Source organism: Hemitrygon akajei, chromosome 9, assembly GCF_048418815.1.
Source record: "Hemitrygon akajei chromosome 9, sHemAka1.3, whole genome shotgun sequence".
Classification (NCBI taxonomy): Eukaryota; Metazoa; Chordata; class Chondrichthyes; order Myliobatiformes; family Dasyatidae; genus Hemitrygon; species Hemitrygon akajei.
The window spans coordinates 156,610,575-156,634,372 of NC_133132.1; the positions used below are offsets into that span (position 1 = coordinate 156,610,575).

General features: G+C 42.4%; 1 protein-coding gene across 1 annotated transcript in view; it reads left to right on the forward strand.

Annotated features, from left to right (window-relative positions):
* The window catches only part of trdn (triadin), a 507,565-nt gene that overhangs the window by 161,112 nt on the left and 322,655 nt on the right, over positions 1-23,798 (forward strand). The window contains exon 17 of the mRNA XM_073055375.1: positions 20,096-20,197. Within this exon, the coding sequence (XP_072911476.1) occupies positions 20,096-20,197 (102 nt within the window). The remainder of the gene's footprint in view (positions 1-20,095; positions 20,198-23,798) is intronic.

The following is a 23,798-nucleotide window of genomic DNA, read 5'->3' on the forward strand; positions in this document are numbered from 1 at the left end:
AGCTTTTGTGTAAGTTATTTCTTTGAGCAACCCACGTACATTTGTTGAGGTAGACGGATATGTTTGGAAAAGTAGTCTCAGAGGGAAGCTGCTTGTGATGTTAACTGATTTCCCTTTGATCTATGCATTTCTTCTTGTTTGATTCATCTTCCACATGAACCGTAAGCATTGATAGATTTTTGATAGAGACACCTACTGTCTAAGGATGTTTCATGATGGTAATAAAACCCGGTTCCAAAGCTGCATAGAAATGCCTTCGATGACAGAGGAACGTCAAAGAAAAGCACTAAAGTATCCAAAAAAAAACCTTAATCCACAGGGCAAACAGCATGATTAAAATCACTTTATGTTGTGAATTGCTTCTTTGGCATTTTTTAAATCTAACAATGGTCGGTACTTAATGTCCTTTTTTATTTATTAAAGGATGCGTGTTTTACTCTTGAGAAGGTAGTTTTGAGGTGCCATCTTGAACTGCTGTGGTCCTTTGGCTGTGTTAAATCCACCATGGTGCTCAGGAAGTTTCATGGATTTGACCCAGTGACAGTGAGGAACAGCAATATATATTTCCAAGGCAGGATGGTGTCCAGCTTAGCGGTGGTGTACCTTTGTTTTTGCTTCCCTTTGGTAGAGGTCGTGGGTATGGAAGGTGCTGTTGGAGGAGACTTGGTGGGTTGCTACAATGCACAGGGGACAGATAGCTATGAGATAGATAGATAGATATAGACAGATACATTATTGATCCCAAAGGAAATTACAGTGTCACAGTAGCATTGCAAGTGCACAGATATAAGTATTAGAAGAGAAGTAGAATGAATAAAAAATAAGTTACCACAGTCTAACAGGATAGGGCTATCGTTTCCCCGGCTATAGTTTGATGCATTATAGAACCTAATGACTGAGGGTAAGAATGACCTCATAAAGTGCTCTTTGGAGCAACGCAATCTATTATTAAAAGTGCTCCTCTGTTCAAACCAAGGTGGCATGCAGAAGGTGAGAAGCATTGTCCAGAATTGCCAGCATTTTCCGTAGGGTCCATTGTTCTACCACAGCCTCCAGTGTGTCCAGTTTGACTCCTGTAACAGAGCCAGCTTGTAAATTTACTGTACATTGGTGGTGGAATGAGTGAATGGTTGTGGATGGGGTGCCTATGAACTGGGCTGCTATGTCCTGCAAGGTGTCAGGCTTCCTAAGTGTTGTTTCCAGAGGCCCAGTCAGTAGTGAGAGCAGAGCACAGCCATGAGGTTTCTCACAGGTTGGCAAAACTTGTTTCAAAGGAGAGCTTCATGGGCATTCGGACAGTCCAGAGGCCCAATCAGTGGCAAGAGCAGAGCACAGCGAATTAAATAAAAGTAGAGGAGGGACGAGCGGGGTGGCCATTTTTGGGAGTAGGCTAATGGTGAGAGTAGGAGTGTCAGGCATTGGCTCAAAGAAGCATTGCATCGGGGTAAACTCTTGTTAAGGTTCCAGGTTGTGGATTACAGGACGAATGGAGACAGGCTCACCCCGACCAACATCAATGAGTCTGCAGTTGAGAGGGTGAGTAGCTTCAAGTTCATTGGTGTACAGATCTCACATGGACGGTACACACTGGCTGTGTGGTAAAAAATACACAACAGTGTCTCTTCCACCTCAGGCAACTGAAGAAATTTGGCATGAGCCTTCAAATCCTCAAGACCTTCTACAGGGGCACCACTGAGAGCATCCTGACTGACTGGATCACCACCTGGTACGGGAATGGCACCAACCTTGATCACTGGTCACTGCAAAGAGTGATACAGACAGCCCAGGGCATCTGTGGATGTGAACTTCCCTCCACTGAGGACCTTTATACCAGCAGGTGCAGGAAGAAGGACTGAAAAGGTCATCAGGGACACCAGTCACCCCAACAATAAACTCTTTCAGCTGCTTCTATCTGACAAGTGATACTTCAGCATTAAAGCCAGGACTAACACACTACAGGACAGCTTCTTTCTACAAGCCATGAAACTTATAAATTTACATGTCTGTACATTGTGACGGAGTCATAACACAACCATTTTTACTCCCTCATGTTGTGGGATGGATGTAAGATTTAAGTAAATTCAAAATCATTGTAGTAAGTGGCCGTTGTGTATTCTTCATACTGGATGTGGAATGCATCCGGCTGCAGCTCCTTGAAGACCGTGTTAGGGATCTGGAGCAGCAGCTGGATGACCTTCGGCTTGTACAGGAGAGTGAGGAGATAATCGATCAGAGTTACAGGGAAGTAGTCACCCTTAAGTTGCAGGAGGCAAGTAGATGGGTGACTGTCAGGAGAAATGGAAATGTGAATAGGCATTTAGTACAGAGCACCCAGTGGCTATTCCCCTCAAAAATAAGTGCATCGTTTTGGGTACGGCTGTTGGGGATGATGTCCAGGGGAATGCCATGGAGACCAGGTTACTGGCACTGAGCATAGGTCTGTGGTGCAGAAGGGAAAGAGGGGGAAGAGGGGAATGGTAGTGATAGGGGACTCAATAGTCAGTGGATATGAATGAGACACCCAGACGGTATGTTGCCTCCCAGGTGCCAGGGTCAGGGATATCTTAGATCTTGTCCACAGCACTTTTGAGAGGGAGAGAGAGCTTTGTGGAGAAATTTCTTCAGCCAGAGGGTGGTGAATTTGTGGAATTTGTTACCATAGGCAGCTGTGGAGGCCAGGTCATTGGATGTGTTTAAGGCAGAGATTGATAGGTTTTTGATTGGACATGGCATCAAAGGTTATGGGGAATGGGGTTGAGGAGGGATAAAAAAAAAATCAGCGATGACCGAATGGCAGAGCAGGCTCGATGGGCCAAATGGCCTAATGCTGCTCCCATGTCTTCTGGTCTTTTGGTCTTGAAGCTGCACTCATCCAGAAAATGGAGAGTATTCCATCACACTCTGGACTTGAGCCTTGTAGATGGTGCACAGGCTTAGGGGGGGTTAGGATTGTGATATTCTCACTACAGAATTCCTAGTCTCTGACACACTCTTGTATCCAGATTATGTATGTGACTACCCTCACCGATTTTCTGGCTTATAATAACCCCCTGGGATAATGATGGTGGGGTTTTCATGATAGTCTTGCCATTGAATTTCAGAGTATGCCAGTGGATTTTCATTTGTTGGACATTGGTATTGCTTGGCACTTGCATGGCATGAATGCTATGACCTCTGGAGATGACATGCAAAGTAACACTGAAGTGAAAAAATAGGCTCAAAAAATTTACTGGAACACCACTTAACTATTCCATTGTTATTTTAAAATTGAGGCTTCCACCTTTTGAAGCATGTCAGCTCTGACTTTTCTGTAGTTGAACTACACGACTTGTGTAGAAAGGGGAAGCTGAGGGGCTCTTATTCACGCAGAGAGAGGTGTAAGAGTGGAACAAGCTGCCAGTGGAAATGGTGGATGTGAGTTTGATTTCAACATTTGGTTAAGTACAATACATAGATGGATCGGGTTTCATGGGTTATGGCACAGGTGTGGGTAGATGGGATTTGGTGGAAAATCAGGCTGGCATGGAGAAGAGGGGCTGAGAACCCGTTTCTTCACTGTAGTACTCTATGACACTATTTTCTTGCTCTTGGTTGACAATCCTGGTAACCAGTACCCACCCAAACCGACTGTCGAACAATTGCGGATTTAAGAAAAAACAGCTGGGGATTCAAATCCTGACTTGTATCCAATTTTTATTGCTGCAGTTTGTTCTGTGAGGAGCACAAGAGTGGTGTAATTTCTGCTTCTGAGATAGAGCAAGGCGAGTAGCAGAGGGGGACTTGAACTCTCAGTTTTAGGTAACATTGTCATGTCAAAAGTGGAGGGCTTGAAGAAATCTGAATAAAGACTGATTAGCTCTGATTCCAGATCCATAATTAGGATCTGGGGCTCCACAGCTGTACAGAGAATTGAGAAGGAAAAGTTTGATCAATGGTAAAGATATAAAAGAAGGACTAACAAGGCAACAAAAAGACAGATACAAAACAACATAACTGGAGCCAATAAAATGCAAAAGAATATTCAGTCCATTACTTTTCACTGTCTCTCCATCATGAACTGTGGCACGGGGTCGTTGTTAGTCTGCGTTTCCTGTATCAACTATTAACCTTCCTCACCAGTTGCCATGGAACCTTTTAAATGCTGAATGTTTCAGACATGGACTGTAGTGTCAAAGACGACACAATCTGGGTGTACGAGTTTCAGAGAATGGGTTTCCTGCTCTGGAGATATGAATAGACAGGAATGTTGAGTGAAATGTGCTGAAAGGTCAATATATTTTAAGGCTCTTTAGATCCACAGTGGAACTGCAAATATTGAAGCAATTCTTGTGGTTTTATTTTATTACAGTGCTTAGAAGAGGCAGATGGGAATTGTTAAAATATGCTTATAGAGTGGATGGCAGTAATTGATTCTAACAGCTAATTTTCTCCCAGACCTGAAGCACCACTTGAGCTTTGGTCTTGCTGGTCAGATGGCACCTGAGTGCCTCAGCCATTTATCATCCATTATGTAAGTGGTGCAGCCTCCCTGTTTAACTGACTTTCTTCAAGGTGGAGGTCATTGTTTCTTCCTACTGCTCAGGCCAGGACATTGTGAGTGCAGACTTTTCATTTCCTAAAATATGAGGCCTGAAGGTGGAGCATACTACAGATATTGGGTTGAGGTGGGAGGGAGGGATGTTTAAAGGAGGGAGTAGGGCCAGTTTTTTAAAGCAGAGTACAGTATGCTAGGTGCTTAAAATGCTTCTGGTAGGGGAGGTTGTAGAAGCAGATCAAAATCAGCCTCAGAGTCAAGTTTAATATCACAGGCATAAGTCGTGAAATTTATATATATATATATATTTATATATAGAGGTAATTCAAGATATTTAGAGGAATAGATAGAGTGGACAGCCAGTGCCTCTTCCCCAGGGCACCACTGCTCAATACAAGAGGACATGGCTTTAAAGTAAGGGGTGGGAAGTTCAAGAGGGATATTAGAGGAAGGTTTTTCACTCAGAGAGTGGTTGGTGCGTGGAATGCACTGCCTGAGTCAGTGGTGGAGGCAAATACACTAGTGAGATTGAAGAGACTACTAGACAGGTATATGGAGGAATTTAAGGCGGAGGGGATATATGGGAGGCAGGGTTTAAGGGTCGGCACAACATTGCCGGCTGAAGGGCCTGTACTGTGCTGTACTATTCTATGTTATAAATTAAATAGGCAATGCAAAAATAGAAATAAAAATGTAGTGAGGTGGTGTCTATGGGTTCAACGTCCATTCAGAAATCAGATGTCAGAGCGGAAGAATCTGTTCCTGTATCAATGAGTGTGTGCTTTCACATTTCTGTTCCTCCTTCCAGGTGGTAGTATTGAGAACAAGGCATGACCTGGGTAATGGTCATCCTTAACGATGGGTGCTGCCTTTGAGAGACATCACTCCTTGAAATTGTCCTGGATACTATGGAGGCTAGTGTTCATGCTGGTGCTGACTGTCTGTAGCTTACTTTGATTCTGTGCAGTAGCAATTTTCGAATGTTTTAGACCATAAGAAATAGGTACAGAATTAGGCCATTTGGCCTATGGAGTCTGCTCCACCATTTCATCATGGCTGATCCAATTTTCCTCTCAGCCCCAATCTCCTGCTTTCTCCCTGTATCCCTTCATGCCCTGACCAATCAAAAATCTATCAACCTCTGCCTTAAATTTACATAAAGACTTTGCCTCCACAGCTGCCTGTGGGAAAGAATCCCACAGATTCATGACTCTTGGCTAAAGGTTGTTTCCTCTAATCTTAGACTCTTCCACCATAGGAAACATTCTCTCTACTTCCACTCTGTCAAGGCCTTTCACTATTCGATAGGTTTCAATGAGGTTGGCCGTCATTCTTCTGAATTCTAATGAATACAGGCCCAGAGCCATCAGACACTCTTCATATGACAAGCCACTTAATCCTGGAATCATTTTTGTGAACCTCTTTTGAACCCTCTCCAGTTTTAGCACATGCTTTATAAGACAAGGAGCCCAGATATGCTCACAATACTCCAAAGTCTCACCAGTGCTTTATAAAGTCTCAACATTTCATCCTTGCTTTTATATTCTCATCCTCTTGAAATGAATACTAACATTGCATTTGCCTTCCTCACCACAGACTCAATCTCCAAATTAGCCTTTTGGGAATCCTGCACAAGGACTCACAAGTCCCTTTGCACCTCAGTTTTTTGCATTTTCTCTCCATTTAAAAAATATTCAAACCTTTAACTTCTTGTACCAAAGTGCATGACCTTACATTTTCAGACACTGTCTTCCATCTACCATTGCCCATTTTCCTAATCCATCTAGATCATTCTGTAGCCTCTCTACTTTCTCAAAACTACCTGCCCCTCCACCTGTCTTCATATTGTCTGTAACCTTTCCAACAAAGCCACTAATTCCATCATCCAAATCGTTGACATATAACGTAAAAAGAATTGTTCCCAACACAGACTCCTGCAGACTAGTCACCAGCAGCCAGTTAGAAAAGGCTCCCTTTATTCTCACTCTTTGCCTCCTGCCAATCAGCCATTGCTTTATCCATCTAGAATCTTTCCTGCAATACCATGGGCCTGCAGGTCGTTAAGTAGCCTCATGTGCTTCACCTTGTTGATGGCCTTCTGAAAATCCAAGTATACAGCATCAGCCGATTCTCCTTTGTCTACCTTGCTTGTTACTTCTTCAAAGAATTCCAACAGATTTGTCAGGCAAGATTTTCCCTTGAGAAAACCATGCTGACTATGGACTATTTTATCATGTGCTCCAAGTTGTCTGAGACCTCATCCTTCAACATTTTCCCAACCACTAAGGTCAGACTAACTGGCCTATTGTTTCCTTTCTTCTGCCTCTCTCCCTTGAAGAGTGGCCTGATATTTACAATGTTCCGGTCTTCCGGAACCATTCCAAAACCTAGTGATTCATGAAAGAGCATTACTAATGCCTCCACAATCTCTGCAGCCACCTCCCTCCGAACCCTGGGTTGTACACCATCTGGTCCCGGTTACTCTAGTTATGGTAACTTCACACACTTCATTCCCCCTGACACATGGCTCTTCCACCATACTATTAGTGTCTTCCATTGTGAAGGTTTCTCCAAAATATTTGTCCACTATTTTGGTGTTCCCCTTTGCTACCTCTCTGTCATTATTTTCCAGCAGGGGTCCGATATCCACTCTCACCTCTCACTTATATTTTGTGTATCTGGAGAAAATGTTAGTGTCCCCTTCAATATTATTGACTAGCTTACTTTCATATTCCATCTTTAACTTCTTAATGATTATTTTAGTTGACTTCTGTTTGTTTTTAAAGCTTCCCAATCCTCTAACTTCCCACTATTTTTTGCTTTATTATATGCCTTCTCTTTGGCTTTTATATTGGCTTTGACTTGTCTTGTTAGCCACGGTTGTGCCATCATCCTTGGATCTCATTTGCCTTCCCCATTTTGTCAGTTTGAAAGAGAGCAATCAACCTGTCTCAGCCTTCTCTGGTACTTTTCCTTTTTGCCTCACAGTATCGCCACACAAGCTATTAGGTCAATGAAGGTGAGGTCTAACAATGTGATCCGTACACAGTCCACATACTTCACCAAAGATGTTAGTATTCATTTTGAGAGGACAAGAATATTAGAGCAAGGATGTAATGCTAAGGCTTTATAAGTCATTACCATGACCAAACTTAGAATATTGTGAGCAGTTTAAGGCCGGTTATCTATCCTATTATATTGAGAAACAGTGCAGAATAGACCCTTGCAGTCGTTCGAGCCACACCACCCATCAATCCCTGATTTAACCCCAGCCTAATCACAGGACGATTTGCAATGACCAATTAACCTACCGACTGTACATATTTAGACTGTGGGAGGAAACCTACACGGTCGCAGAGAGAATGGAGTCAGTGGTTGGAATTGAACCCGTGTCACTGGTGCTGTAAAACATGTGCTAACCACTTCGCTACTGTGTCGCCCCAAATAAAGGAAGGGCTGCCATGAGAGAGGATCCAGAGGATGAGAATGATCCTGGGAATGAAAGGGTTAATGTATGAGGACTGTTTGATGGCTCTGGGCCTATACTTACTGGAGTTTAGGAAAATGAGGTGGGTATCTAATTGAAACCTATTGAATATTGAAAGGGCTAGATAGAGTGGACCAGGAGAGGGTGTTTCCTATAGTGGGGGAGTCTAGGGTCAGAGATCACAACCTCAGAATAGAAGAATGTCCTTTTAAAACAGAGATAAGGTAGAATTTTATTTGCCAGAGGCTGGTGAATTTATGGAATTCATTGCCACAGATGGCTATGGAGGCTGCCTTTGGGTATAAAAAAGTGGGGTTGATACCTCAAAGGATACAGGGAGGAGAAAGGAGAACAGGGCTGAGAGGGATAATAAATCAGCCATGGTGGAATGGCAGAGTAGTCTCAATGGGCCAAATGACCTAATTCTGCTCCTATGTCTTTTTGTCTTATGATCTTATAAAGGATCTCTTGGTGCTCTCAATGCATAAACTGAAGGTTCACAGCACCATATCTTCACTTTGAATGGTCACAAGCCAGGGATTTCCAGATATCATTGTGAATATTACATTTTGTTAAGGAGGCTTTGAGTGCAAGTTTCATTCTTTTCATCATTCCACCTGGTAACCTCATCCCATGTCAGAGATCTGGCACCATGCATTTGAATTGGCTGAATGCCACAAGGGTCTTTATCTTGGAGGTAAAAATCTGGGAGTGGACATTGGTCCTGACGAAGGGTCTCAGCCCGAAACGTCGACAGCGCTTCTCCCTATAGATGCTGCCTGACCTGCTGCATTCTACCAGCATTTTGTGTGTGTTGTTGAGTGGACATTGGTACTGGTTTGCTCATCCTTCCAGTGAACTTGGAGAGTTTGTTGGAAGCGTTGTTGATGTTATCATTAAATACTTTTAAGGTCCTTGATGAGAAGCATGAAGGAACTGCTGCAATTGATTCGGTATCTGGTCTTGATCTTCATTCCTTTCCTCAAGTGAACAAAGACTATGCTGATGCATTGAAGGTGATGGTGAATTCCAATATCAATGCCTGTCACTGTTAAGTATTAGTTCCCAGTATATGAAAATTGTCTTTCAGAATTCAGAATCAGAATCAGGTTTATTGTCACCAGCACGTGTCATGAAACTTGTTAATTTAGTAGCCGCAGTTCAATGAAATACATAATCTAGCAGAGAGAGAAAAAAATAATAAATAAGACATAATAATAAATAAACATGTAAATCAATTACGTATATTGAATAGATTTAAATATTTCAAAAGATTGAAAGAGTTTGGAGAAAATCTACAAGAATGTTGGCAGGACTTGAGGACCTGCGTTATAGGATAAGAGTGAATTGGCCAAGACTTTTCCCCTGGAGTGAGGGAGAATGAGGGGAGATTTGATAGAGGTATACAAGATTATGAGGAACGTAGATAGACTAAATGCAAGCAAGCCTTTCCCGCTGAGGGTGGGTGAGACTAGACTTAGAAATGGTGGGTTAAAGGTGAAAGGTGAAGTGTTTAAGGGGAACATGAGGAGCAACGTCTTCACTCAGAGGGAGCTTAGAGTATAGAACAAACTGCTAGCAGAAGTTGTGGATGCAGACTCAGTTTCAACGTGTAAGATAAATTTGGATGGGTACATGAATGGGAGAGGTATGGAGGGCAATGGTCCTGCTGCAGGTCAATAGGAGTAGGCACGTTAATAGTTGAGTATGAATTTCTTTCTGCACTGTATTATGCTACGACTCTTGTCATAAACTTTATTTGTTAGATGGTGGAGTTATGCTAGGGTGGGGGTGGGGCAGCAGGTTGTTAGCACACCCTTTGTATTGCGTCTCAGGCGCATTGAGTCATGTACCTCAATAAATAATTTGAGGAAGGGTTAACGCTCAGCCTTGACCAGCCCAAGTCAAAGTTGAGTTTATGTGAACAAATGCATGTCTGCACAGGTGCAATGAAAAACTTACTTGTAGCAACATCGCACGCACATAGCATCATATAAACAGCATTCACAAGAAAAACATAAGTTAAACATAAAGTATATACAATTTTTTGCAAGAAAGAACATGATTATAACATAAAACTGACAAACTCCATTTTCAGCCAAAGTGATCAAAATGGCAATAGTGTTGTAGTGTGTTTGGTTGTGCTGCTTAGTTTAAAAATCTAGACAAGATGGTGCCGATGATCATCAGCGATGTTCTGTGGGCAGCAGACTTTGAACCAAACAAGTGAAGGAAAGTAGTTCTTGAACCCTGTGCTGTGGGACTTCAGGATTCTACACCACATGGTAGCTGCAAGTATATGTCATGGTCTGCATGTTGCCTTCTTGAGGAGGGGTGTTGTTGCAATATATTGGGCTGAGTCTTCTCCTCTCAGCAGCTTCTTACTGTATATTCCTTTTCATTCAAGCTGCCATACCTGATCACGTTGCAACTGCTCAGGATACTTTCAAACAGTACACTTGTGGAAATCTCCTTGCGTTTTCGGTATAAGCTAAACCTCTTTAGGTCTTCAAGGATTATCATGGCCTTAAATATTGTCAAGGATCCCACCCATCCATTCTTCATCTTCTTCGACTTTCTACCATCAGGCAGGAGACTCCGAAGCATAAAAACAAGAACGGTCAGGTTAGGAAACAACTCCTTCCTTCAGGCTAATAGGCTTCTGAACTCCCTGCCGCATCACGTTTGAAGTGACACTGTTTAATTTGTTCTGTACACTGCAATATTTAATTTATGTACTATACTTTGCTTATCTATGCGTAATGCATTTGTAGATTTAATTCTTACTTTCTTAAGTTATTGTGTGTTATATATATATGTGTACTACTGATTGAGAAGTTGCAGAACCTGGACCTCTGTATCTCCCTCTGCAATTAGATCCTTGACTGCCTAACTGGAAGACCACAATCTGTATGGATTGGCAACGACATCTCCTCCTTGCTGACAATCAACACTGGTGCACCTCAAGGGTGTGTGCTTAGCCTACTGCTCTACTCTCTATATACCCATGACTGTGTGGTTAGGCATAGCTCAAATACCATCTATAAATTTGCAGACAATTACAACCATTGTTGGTAGAATCTCAGGTGATGACAAGAGGGCATACAGGAGTGAGATATGCCAATTAGTGGAGTAATGTCGCAGCAACAACCTGGCACTCAACATCTGTAAGACAAAAGAGCTGATTGCGGACTTCAGGAAGGGTAAGACGAAGGAGCACACACCAATCCTCACAGAGGGATCAGAAGTGGAGAGAGTGAGCAGCTTCAAGTTCCTGGGTGTCAACATGTCTGAGAACCTAACCTGGTCCCAACATATCGATGCAGTTATAAAGAAGGCAAGACAGTGGCTATACATCATTATGAGTTTGAAGTGATTTGGTATGTCAACAAATACACTCAAAATCTTCTATAGATGTACTGTGGAGAGTATTCTGACAAGCTGCTTCACTGTCTGGAATGGGGGAGGGGGCTACTGCTTAGGACTGAAAGAAACTGCAGAGGGTTGTAAATCTACTCAGCTCCATCTTGGGTGCTCGCTTACAAAGTACCCAGGACGTCTTCAAGGAGTGGTGTCTCAGAAAGGCAGCATCCATTATTAAGGACCTCCAGCACCCAGGGCATGCCCTTTTCTCACTGTTACCATCAGATAGAAGGTACAGAAGCCTGAAGGCATACAGTCAGCGATTCAGGAACAGCTTCTTCCCCTCTGCCATCCAATTCCTAACATTGAACCCTTGGACACTACCTCACTTTTTTTTAATATATAGTATTTCTGTTTTTAATAAAGTTTGTATATTCAATACGTATACTGTATAAAGTATACTGAATATACTGTTGGCGCGTGGCCAAGTGGTTAAGGCGTTCGTCTAGTGATCTGAAGGTCGCTAGTTCGAGCCTTGGCTGAGGCTGCGTGTGTTTCCTTGAGCAAGGCACTTAACAACACATTGCTCTGCGACAACACCGGTGCCAAGCTGTATGGGTCCTAATGCCCCTCCCTTGGACAACATCGGTGGTGTGGAGAGGGGAGACTTGCAGCTTGGGCAACTGCCGGTCTTCCATACAACCTTGCCCAGGCTTGCGCCCCGGAAACTTTCCAAGGCGCAAATCCATGGTCTATCGAGACTGATGGAGGGCTACACTACACACACTGAATAAGATTTACTTATTTATTTATTATTATTATTATTTTTCTCTGGTAGATTATGTATTGCATTGAACTACTGCTGCTAAGTTAACAAATTTCACTTCACATCTCGGTGCTAATAAACCTGTTTCTGATTCTGATACTGTGCTTTACACCTTGTTCTGGAGAAATGTCTTATTTGACGGTATAGAAGTGTATGGTTAATCAACAGTAAGTTTGATTTGACTTGACTATTAAAAAAGTAAAGATGCTGGAATGCCTTTCTTATGATTGCATTTATGTACTCTTTGTATCAGAGGAGAAACAACTTAGGTGTAAGGAGGTGGTTGACGATTCTGTCCCTAAATGGGATTCTTAGTTTGAAATCATGGATTTTCATTTTAGATGAGACATTAATCTAAGTCCATGTGTTGTAATTTAGGTGGAGGCTGAAAATGTTGAATTGTTTAAAGCAGTCAAATAAAATAGTTCAGTGAATGCATTACCCCCAACAAGCACTCTCACGATAGATTAACTCATCAGTTATTTCATTGCTTGAGTGTACAAAATGATTATTGTATTTGCAATGGAACAAGAGTCAGCATTTCAAAGTAACTAATTGTCTGTAAAGTGCTCTGGGCAGTGTTTGATGCTTGTGATGAATTGGTTGTTAAGTACAGTTCATTATTTAATATTTGGATTATATGACACTAATCAAAATTGAGTAGATTTGCAAGTTATATTGCCAGCGATGTATTTGCAAATTTTGCTGATCCATCTTTAATTTTGGTAGTGCTAAGTTCAAATAGTGAAGGCACAAGGATTTTAGTCGAGAGCAATTCTATTTCTTCACTATGGATCTCTTCCGAGAATGCCATAAGCATACGTTTTCCACTGACAAAATAATTTTTAAAACTTAAAATCTCTCCCTGAATTTCATTACCTGCTTTCCTTTCTGCTACATAATCTCTTAAATATTAAAAAAAATCTAGGTCTAAAAATAACCTCCCAGAATGTTGTTTTGCTTCTAGCCTGCAATATCAAAATTCCTGCACTTTCAGGACACAAATTCCTATTAAAAGAAACACTTCTATATTCCACCAAGTTAATGGTTTTTGAAATTTATCTGACAATTAATAATGACATTATTTATCATTAATGCTCAGATTTTTACTTAATTATTAATTTGAAATTTCATGTGGCATTTCCTAATTTATGTCCTCCAGTGTATTTTGTATTCAGATATTAATTATTCAAATGTTTTGTAAAGAATCAGTCAATTTTTGCTTTGCCCCTTTGACTAATTGTGTGCATGTTTTGAGTAGATTGCGCTTTCCTTATTTAAATTTTAATTTTTTGACAACTGTGTTCTTGCTTGTGACAGTTTTCTTGGTAATTTGCTTACTATACCTGAAGTAACGTCTTGCATATTTCTTTACTGAACATTGATGAGAAAGAAAACTTAATTAAAAATTCTGAGCTCTACCTGTAGATTAATTACGTTGTCTTCTCTATTCCCATATAAGTTGTAGTAATTATGAATATAATCCCTCTTATATTTTAATTTGTAACTTCATAATTTGTATTACTTAAATAGTTATCTATTTTTGTCTTCTTTTGTCCTTTGTCCTGTCTAGTAAACTTATTAACAATTAGTTAGCAGATTCCCAAAATAGATGCTCATTGCATTCAAATTGGCAGCTGAGTTTCCTCTATCTCAAAAATGATTATTACATTAAGTTTTGAACTGATTGCAAAAGGCATTACACCACTGAGGTAATGAAAGGAACAGTATAAATTTAAGTTCTTTCTTTTCATTTTGACTATTTTTATTTTGGTCCTGAATTAACATCATTCATTATCCTCCAGTTCAGCATTGGAGTGACATTGCATTGGAAGGTTGAACTTGCTCTTTTACTGGGTAGTTGTATTCATAGTGTATTCATATTCATAGTATTCATAGTTACCTCTTGGAAATTAAATTGAGTACCATAATTCAAAGTGAAGTTGAGAAAGGTCACAGGTGCCAGGAGTTTTGTCCCACTTCATTGTGTCAGGCTTACCATGAGTTCCAGGCTTGAATAAATCAGCAGCATGAAGGGAAATTGTCCTACACTATTGTTATTTGAGTGGACCTACTCCAATTCAATTGTGTCATTAACACAAGAGGTTCTGCAGAAGTTGGAAATCCAGAGTAACACATACAAAGTGCTTGAGGAGGTCAGCGGACTAGGCAGCACCTATGGAAAGGAATACATTGTTTCAGGCTGAGACCACTTATCAGGACTGGAAAGAAATGGGAAGAAGCCAGAAATTGGACTTCTTTTAAAATCAACTGTAATCTTGTATTAATTTGCAACAAGCAAAATAAATAATTTTACAAAGTTATACCTCTGGATAATTTGGCTTCCTCTTAGAAATCCAACTCCTAATGTTATTATAATGATTATTTCTTCCACCTGCAAGTCATTAACTAACAAAAGGATTAGCTTCAGTTACCTACATTTGAAATTTTTTAAAACATTGGAACGTGGGGCTTCACTGAACTCCACAATTGGAGATTTTACGATGAAAATTTTAATTAGTATCAACTTCCTGTTTTGTTTCCTTGAATGGTGTTATGACATGCACTCATCTGCGCTACCTGCCGAGGTTTAGATGCTCTAATTCCCTGGAGTACGGCGAGCTGGCGTGGCTCCTTTAAAGAATCTGCACCATCCTGCAAATTGGCAATCATGGTTTTGATGCCAAGGATTGCGCGTTTAAGGAGCACCTGGACTGAGGTTTGGTGTTCAATCATAAGCCCATTTGTAATTTCATCTAGTGTTTGTTTTGTGCTCAGATTCTTGATCCACTTTGGAACCTTGTCCCAATCCTAGCCTTGGATACTCCAGCATCTGGGTCCAAGCCATTCTTGTCAAGGACTCTCGTCACAGTACGATTGAGTCAGTATGGACCCAGCAGGGTATCTTTCGTCTGCTGTGACCAGCTACAGTGAAAATATTTCCCAACAGAGCCTGGAGATGCATGACCTCCAGGTAGCCATTGGTCAACTCTTTAAGGAGGAGGCCGGAGTCACTTGAGGGAACTAGTCGGTCCCACTTCAGAACCAGTACACCTTCCAAACCCAGAGAGATTCGACAGTGATCGGGTTCTTGCTGCTGCTCCCTCATCCAGTGCTTGTTAGTGTTTGAGCTCCAGCCGTCCCGGTTCCCTTTGGAGTGTGGAAAGGTGGCCTTCATTATCTTGCCTAGGCTACCATGCAATGGGAACACAGATCAGAGATTCGCTGGGACTCGGAGGAATTCATGGCCACCATAAGGGAGGTGCTACATCACCCCACTGGAGACAGCTGAATCTCAGACCACCTGATGAAGGTTCAACAGGGGAGACGGTCAGCAGCCGACTACGCAATCAAATTTTGGGCCTTGGCCCGGGAGAGTGGTTGGGGAACGGAGCGGCCTTGGTCATGCTATACAGCCCCAGGCTCCAAGATAAATGGAAGGATGCCCTCACCATGGGAGAGCCAGCAGAGGGCTTAGAGGTTCTTATCAACCAATCCATCCATCTTGACGATCGTCTGACAGAGCATAAATGGGACTGCGTCATGAGGTTGAAGAGGACCCGCCCGAGTCCGGGGTCAACACACTGTTGTTCCATACCCCAATCCCGGACCATGACCAGATGTCCAGCCCGTCGCCTGCTCACGATCCAGTTGCACCCATGCGGGTCGGTTGCACTCAACTCCCCGCCAGTGAGAGGGCTTGGCACCGGAGTCAAGGTTGCTGCTTTTACTGTGGGGGAGCAGGTCAGCTGTGGGATGAATGCCACCTGGGGAACTGCTAAGACCATCAGTGTCAGGAGGACTGCAATGGTAGCAGCTACCATTTTCTCACAACTGACTTGGATGGCCGCCCGCTAAGTTCTGGGCCGATCCAGCAACAGACTGTGGTTTTGCAGATGAGCGTAGGGGATCATATGGAAGACAATATTTCTGCATTATTGACTTTCCACTCATACCTTTGATCCCCAGGTACCCTTGGCTGTCTCAGCAGAACCCATCTGTGGATTGGAGGGAGGGAAGAATTACTGCTTGGTCCAGCCATTGTCATAGGGTTTGTTTTCGGATTGGTGTTCTAACCCCGAGACTTTCCAGATACCAGCAACCAACAAGGGGACAGGTCTCTGCTCTGGGTGGCCTGCAGCCTTCAGAAAAGCCAGTCCTACCTTCAAGGCTCCAGCCATTAGGCTTGCGCGAGTCCCGAGCCCAATCCAGTCAGGAACGAGATCTCCAGTTCAGCGGCGAACCAAGGAGGTGCCCAAGCAGTCTGGAACACTAGCAGCTAAGCCAAAGGGGCACCAGTTGCCTGGTCCCACCTAAGGGGAGGGCTCCAAGATGGAGATCCTTGGAACTTAGTCCGTACAGCACAAGGACCATTTGTCGCTCCTCGCTGCCAATGTCTGAGGAGACGGACGAGGATTTGGCTTGTCAGTTGGCTTCTGTTTTTACTAAAGACACAATATGTAGATAAACCAACTAGAGGAGAGGCTATACTTTATCTGGTATTGGGAAATGAACCTGGTCAGGTGTCACATCTCTCGGTGGGAGAGCATTTTGGAGGTAGTGATTACCACTCTACCTCCTTTACCATAATACTGGAGAGGGGATAGGAGCAGACAATTTGGGAAAACATTTAATTGGGGTGGGGGAAATATGATGCTATTAAGCAGGAACTAGGGAATATAAAATTGGGAGCAGATGTTCTTAGGGAAATGCACAGCAGAAATGTGGCAAATGTTCAGAGATGGGGCTAGAAGAGGCCATGAGAAGGCCTTGGGGAGCAGGATTAAGGAAAACCCCAAGGCATTCTACAAGTATGTGAAGAACAATAGGATGAGTCATGCAAGAATAGGACCAATCAGGTGTGATAGTGGAAACACGTGCATGGAGCCAGAGGAGGTAGTGCAGGTACTTAATGAATACTTAGCTTCGGTATTCAGCAGTGAAAAGGACCTTAGCAATTATGGGAATGACTTGCAGTAGACTGAAATGCTTGAGCGTATAGATGTGAAGAAAGAGGATGTGCTGGAGGTTTTGAAAGGTATTAAGTTAGATAAGTCACTGGGACTGGACAAGATATAGCCCAGGCTACTGTGGGAAGCAAGGGAGGAGATTGCTGAGCCTCTGGCAATGATCTTTGCATCACTAATAGGGACAGGAGAAGTACCAGAGGATTGGAAGGTTGCAAATATTTTTCTCTTGTTCAAGAAAGGGAGTAGAGATAACCCAGGAAATGATAGACCAGTGAGTCTTACTTCAGTGGTGAGCAAGTTGTTGGAGAAGATCCCGAGAGGCAGGATTTATGAGCATTTGGAGAGACATAATCTGATTAGAGATAGTCAGTATGATTTTGTCAAGGGCTGGTCATGCCTTACAAACATAATTGAATTCTTTCAGGATGTAACAAAACACATTGATGAAAGTAGAACAGTGGATATAGTGTATATGGATTTCATTAAGGATTTGATGAGGTCCTGCATGCAAGGCTTATTCAGAAAGTATTGAGGCATGGGATCCAAGGAGACCTTGCTTTGTGGATCCAAAATTGGCTTGCCCACAGAAAACAAAGAGTAGTTGTAGATGGTTCGTATTCTGCATGGAAGATGGTGACCAGTGGTGTGCGTCAGGGATCCGTTCTGGGACCCTCCTCTTTGTGATTTTTATAAATGACCTGGATGAGGTAGTAGGAGGCTGTGTTAGTAAGTTTGCTGATGATACAAATGTTGGGGGTGTTGTGGATAGTCTGGAGGATTGTCAGAGGTTACAGTGTGACATTGATAGGTTGCAGAACTGGGCTGAGAAGTGGCAGATGGACCTCAACCCAGGTAAGTGTGAAGTGGTTCATTTTGGTAGGTCAAATTTGAAGACAGAATATAGTATTAATGGTAAGACTCTTGGCAGTGTGGAGGATCTGAGAGATCTATGGGGTCCATGTCCATAGGACACTCAAAGCTGCTGTGCTGGTTGACTGTGTGGTTAAAAAGCCATACAGTGCATTGGCCTTCATTAAACGTGGGATTGTTTTCAAGAGCCGAGAGGTAATGTTGCAGCTATATAGGACCCTGGTCAGACCCTACGTTGAGTACTGTGCTCAGTTTTGGTCACCTCACTAGAGGAAGGATGTGGATACTATAGAAAGGGTGCAGAGGAGATTTACAAGGATGTTGCCTGGATTGGGGAACATGCCTTATGAGAATAGGTTGAGTGAACTTGGCCTTTTTTCCTTCGAGTGACGGAGGATGAGAGGTGACCTGATAGATGTGTATAAGATGATGAGAAGCATTAATCATGTGGATAGTCAGAGGAATTTTCCCAGGGCTGAAATGGCTAACAGAAGAGGACATAGTTTTAAGGTTCTTGGAATTAGGTACAAGGGGGATGTCAGAGGTAAGTTTTTCACACAGAGAGTGGTGGGTGCATGGAATTCACTGCCAGCAATGGTGGTAGAGTCAGTTATAATAGAGTCTTTTAAGAGACTCTTAGAAAGGTACATGGAGTTTAGAAGAATAGAGGATTAAGAGGCAGGGAAACTCTTGGCAGTTTCTAGAGTATGTAACATGGTCGACACAGCTTTGTGGGCCAAAGTGCCTGTAATGTGCTGTAGAGTTCTATGTTCTATGTTCATTAAGAAAATATATTGGTGGCCTGGAATGGTGAAGGAGGTCTATCAATACGTGTAGGCATGTGAGGTGTGCAACTGGAACAAGGAGTCCCTCACCCAACCTCAAGGGTTCCTTCACCCTTTGCCTGCTCTGGAAAGACCTTGGGCTCACATCTCCATGGACTTTGTTAATCCTTCTTTGCAGTTCTTTCTCTCTGTCGCTTCCTCTCCCACTCTCTGCCACATGGCATTACTTGCTGCTTGGTTTACTGCAACATGGTCATACTGACCTCATCCGTTATCTGCTGAGGAAAGCTGCTATTTGAAATTAGTGGCAAAACATCCCCCAAAAAAAGCAGTGGGAAAACTATTGGTAAACACCTTTGCCTGCTTACTTTCCTGACTGGTGGTTCTTCTCCTTCTCTATTTTCCACATAGATGGCAACACACAAAAATGCTGGGAAACTCATCATTTGATGAGTTCAATAATGAAGGATTTTGACAGATATTCCCTTGCATAGATGCTGCCTGACCTACTAAGTTCCTCACGCATTTTGTCTGTTTTGCTCTGGATTTCGAGCATCAGCAGGATCTCTTACATGTGGATGGTAAATCCACATTTCTTATGTTTTGTGTTCTAATCCTTTTAGAAAACACTCATCTGTCTCATCATTGTCATTATTATGTTCTGTGTCATATGACGTGGGTGATCATGGTCAATGACCTTGATTGTTCTCAGCAAATTTTTCCACAGAAGTGTTTTGTCATTGCCTTCTTCTGGGCAGTGTCTTCACCAGAAAAGTGACAATACTCTTCAATACCCTTCAGAGTTTGTCTGCATGGCGTCAATGGTCGCATAACCAGGACTTTTGACATACACCAGCTGGTCATGCAACCATCCACCATCTGCTTCCTTAGCTTCATGTGACCCTGATCAGGGGACTAAGCAGATGCTACACCTTGCCCAAGAGTGACCTACAGGCTATCAGACGGAAGGAGCGACTTAGACCTCCTTTGGTAGAGACGTAACTCCACCCTCTACCTAACCGATCTGCCTACACATGTGTTACCGTACCTATTGCCTGCCTTTGAAAGAGCTGTGATAGTACTAAGACTGGCTCAAGCATAGTACAAAACTCAGTGCAAATCTGGTCACTATATTTTTCCAGTATGAAGCTTTTAATTATGCCGTAATATAAATATCCTTCCATTGGATATTTAAAAATTATGCAAGTTATTATATAAACTCAATTTTCTCGATTAATGGAATAAATCTTTTCAACCCAGGACGTTCGGCAGTTACTGATGTCACTCCAGCTCCAGAACTTGCAAAGAAACCTCCTACAAAGAAACCTCCCAGCAAGCCACCTCCTAGATCAGCTGCTCCAGGTATGTCTAAGTTCTGTGACTTACATGTCATGTATAAATATAATGTCTCTGATAGTGGCCTTTGATAGTTACTTTAAAATCTTGCCTTTTCCCATTTTACTGGCAAAAGTTTTTGTGACTTTTGGAAAGAAATTTAAAACTCAACTTTGAATTTGAATTTATTGTCATGTGCATAAATACAGTGCACCAGTGTCATAAAAAACATGCTCCCAGAAGTATCACAAGCACATAGCATCATATACCCAACATTTACAAGGGAAACATAAGTTACCATAAATCTCACACAATTTTCATAAGAAAGAACACAATTATAACAAAAAGACTCAATTTTAATGCAAGGTGATCTCAGTGGTCATAGTGTTGTAGTGATCAGAGTTGTGCTGCTTGGTGGTTGCAGGGCAGTAACTGTTCTTGAATCTGCTGATGTGAGACTTCAGGCTACAGTCCACCCTGCCCATTGGTAGCTGTGACATGGCCAAGAAGGTGGGACCTTTCATGATGTGTGTTGCCTTCTTGTGAGAGAGTCCCCTGAAGATAATACCGATGGTGGGAGTGTTGTATCCTTGATGTATTCAGCAGAGTACCCTATTCTTTACAGTTTATATTTACAAAAGGGTTATCATTGGTAATTGGGATGATATATATACACATGGGTGGCGGAGTGGAGAGACGCCTCTTCCAAAGGAGGCGTAAGGCACTCCGTCCCTTTGCTAGACTGCAGGTCACCTTGGGGAAGGTGTACCACCTGCTTAGCCCTCCAGATCAGGGTCACTTGAAGCCATGGGGGCAGGTGGTGAATGGTTGTATGAGCAGCTGGTTCATATCACAAGTCCTGGTTATGCGACTACTGATGCCAGTCAGACAATCTGTGAAGAGTATTGATCATGGCTGGGCTCACGTGTCTTGTAAAGACACTGCTTGGAAGAAGGAAATGGCAAACCACTTCTACGGAAAAATTTGCCAAGAACAATCATGAAAGACGATGTCTGCCAACAGCAAATGACATGGCACATAATGCTGCTGCTGATAATATATACACAAAGAAAAATTACAAATGGAATAAAGAGAAGGCACATATATGAATGAGGGGATTTTAAATTTAAGAGAATTGATAAGGATGTGTAGTTGCTTATTTACTAAATAGGATGTGGAAATTTATTTGGAGTTTGTGGGAAGTGCAAAATTTATCCATTGCATAAGATATTTATTGGATAAAATATTCCATTCACTGACAAAATATTTCCTTTCATATGTTCCTTATGTTTGTTCCAATTTTCCATAACTACTGAGAGCCACCAAACAGTGACAAATTCACCCACAGATAAGGAATCATGTTCACTCTCCTATCAATGGCCCATAAGTAGGTTTTCCGACATCTATTACTAAGAAATTTATTTGTAAACACTCTCAAAAGCCCAGTAAATAAGCAAAAAATGTTACCTTCAATCAGTAACAACTGTTTTTCACTCTGGTGACAGCTTAGATACTTTGCATGAGAGGCAAGTTGATATTTTCACTCTTCATACAGTCAGTGTCCTTTCAGGGATTCCATGAAAACACAGTGTGTTTGCTGTTTCTTGTCTGTACTCTTGATATTTATTCTATGATTAAGTCTGAACTTCACCTCTGTGATGCTCCCAGTAAACAACAACAATTTTGCAGAGAAAATATACAAGAATGTTTCTGGAACTTGAAGTTTAAGGGAAAGGTTAGGACCTTATTCCCTAGAGTGTAGGACAATGAGGAGAGATTTGATAGAGCAGGGTAGGTTTCAATAAGTAGGTACATTTAATGTCAGAGAAATAGATACAATATGCATCCTGAAATTCTTTTTCTTTGCAAACATCAGGGGAGTCCCCCAAAGAATGAATGACAGTTAAATGCTAAAACCCCAAAGCCTCCCCCCAGCTCCCCCCTCCCTTGCATAAGCAGCAGCAAAGCGACAACCCCCCCTCCCCACCAGCAAAAAAGCAACTGCACCCCCCACAGAGCACTCCAGCGTGCAGCAAAACATCAATAAAGACACAGACTTGTACTACCCCAAAGACTACTCGTTCACCCAGTATTTGACATACCACAGGCTCTCTCTCTCCCTAATAAGGAGAAAAGAGGTGTCCCCGTTTCTCAGATTTATGAGTGGTATAGATAGGGTAAATGCAAACAGGCTGAGGTTGGGTGAAACTGAGGTTGGGTCAGGGGCTAAGGGTGAAAGGTGAACTGTTGAAGGGAATCTCTTCACTCAGAGGGTGGTGAGGGTATAGAACAAACTGCCAGCAGAAGTGGTGGATGTGGGTTTGATTTCAGCATTGAAGAATGGGTACATGGATGTGAGGGTTATGGAGGGCTGAGGTCCAGGTGCAGGTCAATGGGACTAGGCAGCATAATAGTTTGCATTGGACTAGATGGGCTGAAAGGCCTGTTTCTGTGCTGTACTGCTCTACGACTCAATGTGCATCCTGACCTCAGGTTATCAAATAACTTTTACCGGTTGGTGCAGCCATTGCATCTACTCGGTGGGGAGGGAAATAAATTGTGACTGAAAGGTCACAAAGACAGATTCACCAACTGAAAAGCTTCTATGAAGAACAACAAATATCACAATCAGAACCAAATTTATTGCCTGTGCTGAAATTTGTTGCCTTGTTGCAGCAGTCAAGTGCAGGCATAACAAGTTACTGTAAGTTACAATAACAATAAATACATAGAGGAATACTGAGGTAAAGAAGTCCATGGGTTCATGAACCGTTCAGAAGTCTGATGGCAGAGGGGAAGAAGCTGTTCCTAAAACGTTGAGTTCTGGTCTTCAGGCTCCCGTACCTCCTCCCTGATAGTAATCATGAGAAGAGGGCATGTCCCCAGATGGTGAGAGTCCTTAGTGATGGATGCAACGTTTTTGAGGCACCTCCACTGGAAGATGTCCTCGATAGTGAGGTGACTTGCACCCATGATGGAACTGGCAGAGACTCCAGCCCTCTGAAGCCTCCAGGTGGCGATGCAGCCAGTCACACTGCTCTCCATAGTACACCTGTAGAAATTCCTGGAGTCTTTGGTGGCCTAACAAACCTTGTCAAATCTAGTCAGCTGCTGCTGTGCCTTCTTTGTGGTTGCATCCGTAGAGAAGGCCCGAAATAGATCCTCTAAAATGTTGACGCCCGGAATGGGAAACGGCTCGCTCTTTCCATCACAGGCCCTTCAATGACCAGTGTACGTTCTCCCAACCTTCCCTTCCTAAATTCCACAATCAACTCCTCGATTTTGCTGACTTGTGTGCAAGTTGATAGCCATGATTTAGTGATGCAGACAACAGTGAAGCCATTTGCCTTTTCTGTCATTGTGTCAAGGAAACAACAACAAATGCATAATTTAATGTGAAATATTAAGTATCTCATTGTGTTTTTAGTAATTCAGTTTTCTATATAGGAATGACTGGAAATCACTTGAATGGATATTGGCTTACTATATTCACAAATTAATATCACTATAAAATACTGTGAAATGTTATGCTTTATTGATGACATCTACTGTAAATTCTTGTTAACAGCATGCTAAACATAGCATCTGGCCAGACTTGCTGGCTACATAAAGTTAATTTATGTTTATT